Raw genomic sequence first — 11,138 nt, forward strand, 5'->3', positions numbered from 1 at the left:
TGAAAAGATGATACGTAATACATGGAAAAAAAAAAATAGCAATTTTGCATTATATTGTTCACTCGGTAAGATATTTATTACAAATTTAAGAGATGTTGGATTTAACTTGTACCAAATGAGGTTGTTTAGTTATAGTGAACTCCATCTAATTGTCTAATAACAACAGGTACGGTCCAAACCCGTATTATAGAGTATTGAAACGGACTTCCGTCGTTTAGACACTGTACGTCCCATTTGTATTTTTTTCAACTCATTTACTACCTCGATAGCGCAGGTGTCCTTTTTTAGTTCTGCTCAACTTCCGTCAACAAAACCTGAAAGATTGTAATTTTCTCTTTTGATTCTCAAGCTGTGGTACGTTTACTCTAATCTTTGTTGCTTATACTTCAACAGTTCAACATATATTCGTAATTTTCCAGGGAATTTCTAGTACAAACTTTTCAAATTCTAAGCTGTTTTTCTACCTTCAATTTCTCTCTCTTTTTTTTTTTTTTTTTTAATTTTATTTTTTATGTGTTGGGTATATCTTTGTAAGTTGTATTAGATCTCAGTACATTGTGATATTGATGGGAATTAAGCATTATGAAGTAATTATTTGTTGTTATTTTATAATGCACAATTTAAGTTTCAAGCTATCTGTTAATCTTGAAATTTGGGAAATTTATGATTGGAATTGCGGATTTACATTAGTGTAGTAAAGAACAACTTTGAATTAAAGAGTTGGAGTTTGATGCTCTCTATTGTAGTTCCAAATAACCATTGTACTTTTGATTGGGTTTGCGGTTTTGCAGATTTTTCTGGGAGTTTGCTGCTCAATATTGTGCTGTTCATGGTAGTTCAGAACAGCTAGTCTTTGCTAGATTGGGTTTGCGGATTTAAAGCTCTCTATATATTGTGCTATCTGTCGTAGTGGGGATAGAGCTAGCTAAGTACCTAGTGTACATTTGATTGGGTTTGCGGATTTGTGGGTTTGATGCTCTCTATATATTGTGCTTTCTATTGTAGTCCAGGACGCTATTGCATGTTTGATTTGGTTTGCGGGTTTTTGGGAGTTTGATGTTCACTATCGTGCGCTCTATGGTAGTTCAGAACTGTTAGTGTACTTTTGATTGGGTTTGAGGGTTTTTGGGAGTTTGATTGGATTTGCGGGCTTTTGGGAGTTTGATTCTTACTATCGTGTGCTCTATGGTAGTTCAGAACTGTTAGTGTACTTTTGATTGGGTTTGCGGCTTTGCAAATTTTTTGGGAGTTTGATGGGATGTCTTCTGCTTAGTTGTAATATTAGTGATAGTTGAGTGAATTATCTCTTGGGGATGAAGAAGTGGTCTGGGGGCACCCTTATTTTAGTTTTGTCTTTCGTTCTGGTGGTGAGGTATACCTACTTCGGCAGTCAACCACCAAAGCCAATTAAACAATCAGCTTATGACTTCTTTAGAAACCATCCTAGTAATGATTCACAAGCACAGGAAATCAGTTCGAGTGCGAAATCTTCTGAGATCAATGTGACAAAAGTAGAAAAGATCAAAGAGAAGCCACATCTTATTGATGTTGAAGGACTTAGTGACTTGTATAGTAATGTAAATGCATCGAAAGAAGATATGAAAAGCTTTGCGACATGGCCTCAGTTGCGTACTGTGTTGTTAAGGTCAGACGGGTTGCCTGAGACAAGTAAGGGTGTAAAAGAAGCTTCTGTTGCTTGGAGAGAGTTAATTTCAATAATTAAGTGGGAGAAAAGTAAAACTGCAGGTGATGACGGCAATGTAAACAGAACTAATGAAATAAAATGTCCTTTTAGTGTTAGCACTTTCGATGAGCCTTTGAATAGTAGCAGGAGACTTCTTGAGCTCCCATGTGGTCTGATTGAAGATTCTTCTGTTACTTTGATTGGTATCCCCAACGGGCGGAATAGAAGTTTCCAAATTGAGCTTGAGGGTGCGGGGTTTCCACATGAGCAAAAGCCTCCTATTATCTTGCATTACAATGTCTATCTTCCAGAAGAAAACAGTACAAATTATTCTGTAATAGTTCAAAATACATGGACTAATGAAGTTGGCTGGGGTAAGGAAGAAAAATGTCCTGGAGGAAGGTCAACAAACTACATACAAGGTGAATTTCGTCTTATGTGTGTCAGAATATGTGGAACAATTGAATTGCTGCAATTGCATCAATAAATTTAATAATCTAATGTTGAGATGCTTTGGATTAGTCCCCCACTATCTTTTTTGTATGATGGAGATTATACACAATCAATTAGGACAGTATAAATCATATCCTCAAGTCTTGCAGTCCTGCACAGACTATTCATCTGTCAGAGAGTACAATGAACCACTTAATAGTTCAGAAACATTTCCCTTGACTATATAGGAACCCCTTTCCCACTCTCTGTCTTTTGGATGATAAAGAAAGACTAACTATATTGTAATTGTAGTTGATGGACTGGCTAGTTGCTATGAGCAACTTATTAGAAGCGCTATGGAAGAAAATCAAAATAAGAGTCTTCCTGTTGGTGACAAGAAGATTAACAATTCCGTGGCTCATGCTCATATCAGAGCTAATTTCCCATTCAGTGAAGGGAGTCCATTCACTGCCACACTGTGGGCTGGTTTGGAAGGATTTCACATGACTGTCAATGGAAGGCATGAAACTGCCTTCAAATATAAAGAGGTGAGATCATAATAAAAATATAATGAGTTTTTGGTAACTATAAAATTTAGACGACATATATACACTCTGAATTATTGTGACCAGCTCATGAAGATAAAAAAAAAAGTAAATAAAATAAAAACTCCACATAATATTTTCCGGACAAATTAATAGTGACAGCTGTTTCTTCTTTCTTTATGGTTGCAGAACTTGGAGCTGTGGCTGGTTAGTAAAGTCAAAGTGACTGGAGGTGTGAGCATCTTGTCTGGCATAGCCAAAGGTCTTCCTGTATCAGAAGATCTTGATATAGTTTTTGACGTTGGTCAACTCAAAGCCCCATCGTTGCTTAAAAGAAGAGTTGTGTTACTTGTTGGAGTTTTCTCAACTGGAAACAACTTTGAACGCAGAATGGCCTTAAGGAGGTCTTGGATGCAATATGAAGCTGTTCGCTCGGGGATTGTAGCTGTGCGCTTTCTTATTGGTTTTGTAAGTAATGCGATAATTATTCTGAAGTATCTTTTTAAGCAATAAACTTTTAGCTGATCCGGATGAAAAGTGTATTTATTGCTGCTAGTATATAATAGGTACTTATAGCTGATCCGGATGAAAAGTGTATCTAATGCTGCTAGTAAATCATAGGTAGCTATGCTTTAGAGATTTACACCACTTCTACCACTTATTTTAAAGCTATGCTAATATCCATGAGCAACTATATGATCTTTTCATCTACTTTATGCAGCACAAGAATGCAGAGGTAAATCTTGACCTGTGGAAAGAGGCTCAAGCATATGGAGACATTCAGCTGATGCCTTTTGTTGACTATTACAGTTTGATCAGCTTGAAAACAATCGCGGTTTGCATACTTGGGGTAGGTGGCTGCTAACACATGTCATTAACCAAGATATTCTTCAACGAACAATGTTTAGAGACTATCTTTATTAGCTATTTAACTCATGCAGCTACTGTTCGCTTCTACCTGCTTAGTTTATGCTCCAATCAAATATTGCCTTATTTTAGGGCGTGTCTTTACCTTATCTGAACATCTGTGAATTTATTAGTCTTTAACTTGACTTATCTGAAGTTATCTATTGAACATGAACTTGGATTTCCAGAACTTGTTAAAACTTGTAGTATTTGTGAATTGAGCTTGAGTATCCCTTATTGGTCTTGAATTTTGATTTGTTTATGCTTATAAACCCTAAACCTAACACATCTAAACATATTAGCCCTTAAATAAACTTATTAGTAACATCTCGCTGAGTGGGGTTTGCAGCATTTGCTTTAACATCTCGCTGTATGTCATAGTGTGTAGTTTCTTAGCTTCAACCCCTAATCAGTCCAATATTTCCCAGTAAAAAGCAAATGAAAGATGAAACTTGTATTAGTACTTAGCAAAATGTTATGTATGAAATTGGGATTTCAGTACCGGGGCAGCAGAGATAATAATGGAGATAGGCTCCAGCAGCTAATGTTTATTTGGATGTTCATTCTCAGTGAAACGGAAAAAAAATGGGATTCCTAATTTATGAGAGGCAGTGAACAAAGATGGTAAGTTATACTCTGGTAGTATCAGTCAAAAAGGATAAACACAAAGAGTCAAAGATTGTACAAGATTATAATATACGGTAATATTATAAAGGAGTGAATAAACTTGATGGATGACTTGCATGCATGACCTTCTTTATTTCCAAAGAGATTATTATGGTATGATAGGGATGTGAAAAATTTTCAAACAGTGAAGTATTGTTAGGGTTTATAGCTAAAATTCTTAAAAGTAACTGCAAATCAAATGTACCTGATGCCTAATACTTTTGGGACAGTGGGAGTATTTCATGGGGTTTGTCTTCCTGATTCTGCAAAATAAACATCCAAGCAAGTGCTATATAAATTATAAATTATAAATTATGGTTGACTTGCTTTTGACAATAGATGCAACTGGCAAGTAATTCCAACCTTGTGCACGAGAAAAAGAAAAGAACAAGTTTTCATTTTTCTGTTATAGTGAGAAAGAGAAGTTGCAACGAAACTTCGCCGAAGGATTTATTAAATTTAGATTAATTCAGAAGAGTATCTATTTACATTCTTCTCTAAATTGCAGACCAAAATTATCCCAGCTAAATATATAATGAAGATTGACGATGATGCTTTTGTGAGAATTGATGTAGTGCTTTCAAGTCTTAAGGAGAAGTCTGCTAGTGGTCTCCTGTATGGTCTCATATCATTTCAGTCATCTCCCCACAGGGACCAAGATAGCAAATGGTTTGTTAGCGAAGAGGTATCATTTATTGTCCTATAATGTTCATTAAATTTTATCTGAAGTGTGACATTTATGCATCACCTCAAGTCCTTTACCAAGCTCTTGTTTTGTAGGAATGGCCAAAAGATTCGTTTCCTCCATGGGCTCACGGTCCAGGTTATATAATTTCCCGTGACATTGCCAAATACATTGTGCGTAGTCATCAGGAAAGAGATCTTAAGGTAACTGTTTATATGAGATTTTTTTCCCCCTTTTATTTAAATGACTTTACAAGTGACATGGAGCTTAGAACTAAACAAGGAATTGGGATCTAGGGGAAGTAAGGATAGAATTGTTTAAGAATACAAGAAGTTTCCTTTCGTGTCTCAAATGATTATTCCTGTTGTAGTTTTAATATTCTTATGACAGCCATCATAATATAAAAAGTAAAGATTTGGCAATGTAGATAGATTTCCATTAAAACATTCGGGGAGTTTTTAAATGGTTGTCTATCAGAAGCCATTATGGAAAGGCGATGTAAGTCATGTAACCATTTAGAATTGATGTGTGCCCTTGCTGTTTAGCTGGCCTAGCTTTTCTTCAGTTTTTGCATTGATGGAGATTTCTCCTGTGCTAATTGCACTCAATTTAATGCATATTACTATATTAGTGATATGTTGTTTTTCACTGGATTAAACCTTCTTTTCTACAAGACCATGAACTGCACAAGGGCTAAGGCATATCTTCTAATACCACATATTTGGATTTGAAATTTTTTAAAGTAATTCTTGATTTGATACCTTGACATCATTTTATATCCTGGTACCCTTAACTTTTAAATATTTTCATTTCTCTCCCTACATGCTGGAAAACTTTTTTCTAAACCCTACTTTCATGTAATACCTCCATTTTTTTTATTAATTATTTTTATTTTTATTTTTATTTTTGTGTGTTCTATTCAGTTTCATGTGTAGATTAAGAAAATTTTGGAAAACACGAGTGTTTATAAGGAAACTGTAGTTTAAGTTGGAGAGAGTGAGTAAAAGGTCGGTGAGTATAAGAAAAAAGATAGATAAAGTAAGAGAGATTTTATTTATTACTCCGCATGTTTCTTTTTAATTTAACCATTTCCACTTTTCATGCTTGTCAATGCGAAACTTCAACTATTTATATTATTAATTTTCAATAAGTAAAAAATATAAACTGTTGATATTTCGAAACCATTCATTGAGATGAATCTAATAATGTCTCATATGACTGTTTTTCATTATATGTAATCACCAATATAGTCAAAGTGGGGAATGCGAATAGTGTAAATTGTCAAAAAGAGTTTAAAAAAAAAAATTTGAGGGACTGTTACTAGTTTTTTTCCTCTCTTTTAAAATCAAATGAACATAAACTTATGTTATACCTTTTTTTTTTTTTTTTTTTTTTTTTTTTTTTTTTATTGAAGATCCTTTTTATTAATGCTTATGTTTGATACTTTGATGATTACGACTTATGTATTTTCTTGATTGAGAGTTAAATAAAATAAAGTACAAAGAGTGCACATAATGAATATTTAACTTTCATATCAATACTATTCACTTAAATGTATTTTTTGCTTACTTTTGAGGGACGAAGTTGGATCTTATTTTGGACTTAATTCGCACTGGAACTTTGTTCTAACATGTGTGTGTACACGTATATATAGTTCATAAATAGAAAGACACCTTGGGAGTTTTTTTTTTGGGTGTTAATTAAAGGGGTGCTACTCCGTGTTAGTTTTGGCACACTTTATTTGTAAGGGGGCTAGGACAAAAAGCCCTTGAACTCTGATTTAGCATTTTGTCTGTAAAATATATAAAATGATCATTAAGTGTCTTAAGTAAATAATTTAACTCTTGATTTCAGCAATACAATGACCATTAAAAAAGGAACTTGAAACCTTGATGCAAGCAACACTGTTAGCCTGCTTTAATATTCTTGCTAACTCCCATTTCAGCTCTTTAAATTAGAGGATGTTGCTATGGGCATTTGGATTGAGAAATACAAGGACAGTGGCCACGAAGTTAAATACATCAGTGATGATCGTTTTCACCATACTGGATGTGATGCTGATTACATCCTCGCACATTATCAAAACCCAAGAAAGGTGCTGTGCTTATGGGAGAAGTTGCAAAAGGAACACCAGGCTGTGTGTTGTGAATAAGTACTGCAGCACAAATTTGCTTTCTTATATCCCGGAATTTTGAAAATTTGTATGATATTTTTAATTCTTTTATTTTTTAAATTTTGAAATTCAGTTCATTTTTGTCTGGTGCAAGATGCATCGCAAAAGTTGTTGGACTCCGACTTGATATCTTTGTCACAACCTGCAACGACTTTCTAAATGACATCAACGGAGTTGTCTGCAGTTTGAAATGTAAGAACCATACACATTATACCCTTGCAGATATAGTATTTTCTCTTGTTAACGATTTGTTACAAGAATTCAGTTAGAATTCAGTTTCTTTCATCTTGATATATCTTGTATAATTCTTCTCGCTGAGGCATTTGTGTATGCAGATTTGCTTTGTACATTGGTCTTTTGCACTGGATATTTTTTAAAGGGACTTGTATAAAACTGATAAATGGGCAGTTCAACTGCATGTGGATACAGTTTAAAATATTAAAATGATATATTAGGGAGGATAATACTTTAATGAATTACAGTGTGATACAAGTTTGGATTACTTGCATCAAACATGGAAGATTGATTCATCCGATACGCGTTTGCTTTCATTCTTCAAACAACCAACCAAACCATGTGACTTTTTACTGTACTGGTAATTCATTCAAGGGACTTGTATATAATTGGTCATTTGGCAGTTCAACTGCATGTGATTTTTTCTTAAAAATGTTAAATTGATAATTTCTTTCCGTTAATTTTAGAGAGGACCGTTAAGCATCCTACATAGTCGAAAACTAAGGTTCACCCGTTATTTAAAGACCATTGTAAAGCTCGTATTTCTCACCAACCAAAAAGAATACCATTCTATACTTATAAGCTTCATCCTTTCTCTGCCTTTTCTTCTTGAGAACTTTACTGTAACATGGAAGCTGCTACTGCACTCACTGTTGCTCAGATGCTGTTTGCGACGTTACAGAGTGCAGAAGTGTGAAAGCTATGCTCCATCTTTAATTATGAATCCGAGCTTCATAAGTTGCTCGAAACTGTCAGAACCATTAAAAATTTCCTCCTGGATGCCGACTCCAAGTGTCAGGAGCTCACAAATGAAGGCCAATACTGGGTCCAGAACCTCAAAGATGTTGTCTATGATGCTGATGATCTGTTGGATGAATTCAACACCATTTCTCATCAGTTGAAAGAAATGCCTGGTGGTAAGCTTTTAAGAAGGTATGACGTTTCTTCTCCTCTAATAACCAACTCATATTTGCTTTTGATAAGTCAAAAGAAATTAAGAAGCTTAGGGAGAAGTTGGATGGCTTGGCTAAAAACCATTCAAATTTTGGGTTTGGTGACCTGTATAAGCCTGTGAATGTTAGATAGGAAACCAGTCCTTATGTGTTAGAAGAGAGTATTATTGGGAGAGATGCTGATAAGGAGACCATTGTGGATTTGTTGTTAAAAGATGAATCGGAGAAAAATATTTCTTTTGTGACTATTGTAGGGATTGGGGGTTTGGGAAAAACTGCTCTTGCCCAGCTCGTGTTTGAAGATCATAGGATTAAAGAGGCCTTTCAAGAAAAGATGTATTGGGTTTGTGTATCTGAAAATTTTGACAGAGATCAGATCCTAGGTAAGATACATAAGGAAAAGAATAAGGAGTGTACACTTCAGAAGATACATAGGAATGTTCAGAAACTCACAGAAGGGAAAAGGTACTTGCTTGTTTTAGATGATATGTGGTATGAGGAACGAAAAAATTGGGGTGAGTTGAAAGACTTCTTGAATTTAGGTGGAAGGGGAAGTAGGATTTTGGTGACTAGCCGCTCCAAAAATGCGGCTGAAGTTATTGGAAACTGTCAAATACATGAATTAGAAGGTCTCTCAAAGGAGGAGTCTTGGGAATTATTCAAGAATATCACTAGAAAAAAGGGAAGATGAAGCTGTCACCGATGACCTTGTTGAGATAGGAGAGGATATCTTAGAAAAATGTGCCAATGTGCCTCTTTCCATAAAAGTGGTAGCCAATTTGTTGTTTAAACAAGATATTGCAGTTTGGGAGTCATTTAGAAGTATTGATTTGGCAAACTTTTATGATTGTGAGAAAGGCATAATGCCAACATTGATGTTTAGCTATTATCACCTTTCTCCTGAGTTAAAAACTTGTTTTAGCTTTTGCTCACTCTTCCCTGAGGACTATGAAATTGATAAATTAGAGTTAATTCATCTCAGGATGGCACAAGGATATCTTGTTCCAAGTTCTAATAATGAGAGCATGGAAGATGTCGGTGAAAAATATCTATCAATTTGATTGCATAGATGTTTTTTCCAAAACATTACTAGGGGCAAATTGATGAAGTTTGTTCATTTAAGATGCATGATCTCATGCGTGACCTTGCTAGAAATGTTGCAGCAAAAGAGTTCTTGACATTGACAGCTTGTACAAAAGATTTAGAAGGGAAAGTTCGTCATCTATACATTGGGAGTAATAAAGTTCTGACTACCTGGTTTCACTCGCGTAATTGTCCAACTAAAACACTACGTACCTGTATGAAGTATTCTGTATCCACAACTAGTGATGCAATTATTTCAAATTGTAGTTGTGTAAGGGTATTGGATATGTGGGACTCTGTGTGTATTAGAAACTTACCAGATAAACTAGGTAAATTATCACACTTGAGGTATCTAGATCTGTCAAATTTTTATGATCTGGAGATGCTCCCTAAATCGATCACCAAGCTTCACAATCTGCAAACATTAAGATTGAGAAGTTGCAGTAAATTAAAGGAGTTGCCTGAGGATACAAGCAAATTAGTAAATCTCAGGATGTTGGATATGCATGGCTGTAGGAGCTTAACTCATATGCCAGAGGACATAAGCAAACTAGTAAATCTTAGGGTGTTAGTTCTATCAGAATGTGAGAGCTTGACTCATATGCCAGCAGGGATGGGAGAATTGTTACAGTTGAGGTACCTTGTTCTGCCAAGTGATTATGAATTTGAGATGCTTTCTAAATCGATCGTCAAGCTTCACAATCTGCAATGTTAGACTGTGATTTTAGACTTTTAAAGGAGTTGCCTGACGATACATGTAGATTAGTAAATCTTAGGATGTTGGATTTATCTAAATGTAGGATCTTGACTCATTTGCCAGAAGGGATGGGAGGATTGTTACATTTGAGGTACCTAGATCTGTCACGCAATGATAAATTGGAGATGCTTCCTAAATCAATCACCAAGCTATACAATTTACAACTTTAAATTTGGGTTATTGTAACAGTCTGAAGGAGTTGCCCGAGGACACGTGCAAACTGGTAAATCTTAGGGTGTTGGATATGAAGGGATGTAACAGCTTTACTCATATGCCAGCAGGGATGGGTAAATTAACATGTCTTCACACGCTACCGACTTTTTTATTGAGTAAGGATGATGATAAAAAAGGCAAGCTTAGAGACTTGGCAGCTCTTATCAGTAACCTCAGCGGTGATCTCGACGTTAAAGATTATAAGTACGAAGGATATCTGATATCTAGTACAGTGTTGCATGTAAAACTCCGGTCTTTAAAGTTAAGTTGTAAACTTAAGTCTAGTCACCCATTTAAGGAGACATTGATGGAGAGCCTGTTCTGTAATCACCAATTTCAGCATTTGGAGATGGAGTACTATGGTGGGACCAAATTGCCAAGTTTTGCGTTAGGGCTTGTGCGTATCGACTTGAGAAAATGTGATAGGTTGCAACATCTGCCATCGTCACTGAGTCAACTTTGCCATCTCAAAAAGCTTTGCCTCCGGTATATGCAGAATTTGGAGTACATAGATAGCAATGCACCTTCTTCATCAACGAATTTTTTCCCGGCTCTTGAGAAGTTATAGCTAGAACACATGCCAGCATTAAAGAGATGGTGGAGGGATATAAGATGGACGGAAAAGGAAGCTGTTTTCATCCCATCATTTCCTCGTCTCTGGAAATTGAATATTAGAGGTTGCGGCGAGAGATTGACAGACATTCCTCCATGTCCATTATTAACACATCTGCAGCTTGACGACGTCAATGAAGCGCTAACATTTTGTAAGAAAGAAGGCGATGTTCAAAGCAATCCAATCTCTTTGAA

The 11,138-nt window shown here is 35.5% G+C and overlaps 3 protein-coding genes across 5 annotated transcripts; all 3 read left to right on the forward strand.

The window, feature by feature from the left end:
- The first annotated feature begins 212 nt into the window (after positions 1-212).
- Positions 213-7,359, forward strand: LOC110717581 (hydroxyproline O-galactosyltransferase GALT3-like). 3 transcript variants are annotated; one of them, XM_021896319.1, is made up of 9 exons: positions 214-354; positions 792-2,106; positions 2,429-2,664; positions 2,851-3,129; positions 3,383-3,511; positions 4,742-4,918; positions 5,014-5,121; positions 6,864-7,070; positions 7,186-7,359. In XM_021896319.1, exons 2-8 carry the CDS (start codon positions 1,314-1,316, stop codon positions 7,068-7,070), a joined length of 1,929 nt encoding a protein of 642 aa, XP_021752011.1. In that variant the 5' UTR covers positions 214-354; positions 792-1,313; the 3' UTR covers positions 7,186-7,359. The 3 variants fall into 3 exon arrangements, 2 of the variants coding, with proteins under 2 accessions (XP_021752011.1, XP_021752010.1); XR_002510759.1 differs by lacking the exon at positions 7,186-7,359 and having other exon boundaries at positions 213-354; positions 4,809-4,918; positions 6,864-6,996; XM_021896318.1 differs by having other exon boundaries at positions 6,864-7,359.
- Positions 7,360-7,953: 594 nt separating this feature from the next.
- Positions 7,954-9,339, forward strand: LOC110718050 (disease resistance protein RGA2-like). Its single transcript, XM_021896853.1, has 4 exons — positions 7,954-7,991; positions 8,082-8,258; positions 8,420-8,843; positions 8,905-9,339. Exons 1-4 carry the CDS (start codon positions 7,954-7,956, stop codon positions 9,337-9,339), a joined length of 1,074 nt encoding a protein of 357 aa, XP_021752545.1.
- A 62-nt stretch (positions 9,340-9,401) lies between these two features.
- On the forward strand, positions 9,402-10,899 carry LOC110718051 (probable disease resistance protein At5g66900). The gene is made up of 2 exons (XM_021896854.1): positions 9,402-9,997; positions 10,308-10,899. Exons 1-2 carry the CDS (start codon positions 9,402-9,404, stop codon positions 10,897-10,899), a joined length of 1,188 nt encoding a protein of 395 aa, XP_021752546.1.
- Positions 10,900-11,138: the final 239 nt, after the last annotated feature.

Source organism: Chenopodium quinoa, unplaced genomic scaffold, assembly GCF_001683475.1.
Source record: "Chenopodium quinoa cultivar QQ74 unplaced genomic scaffold, ASM168347v1, whole genome shotgun sequence".
Lineage (NCBI taxonomy): Eukaryota > Viridiplantae > Streptophyta > Magnoliopsida > Caryophyllales > Amaranthaceae > Chenopodium > Chenopodium quinoa.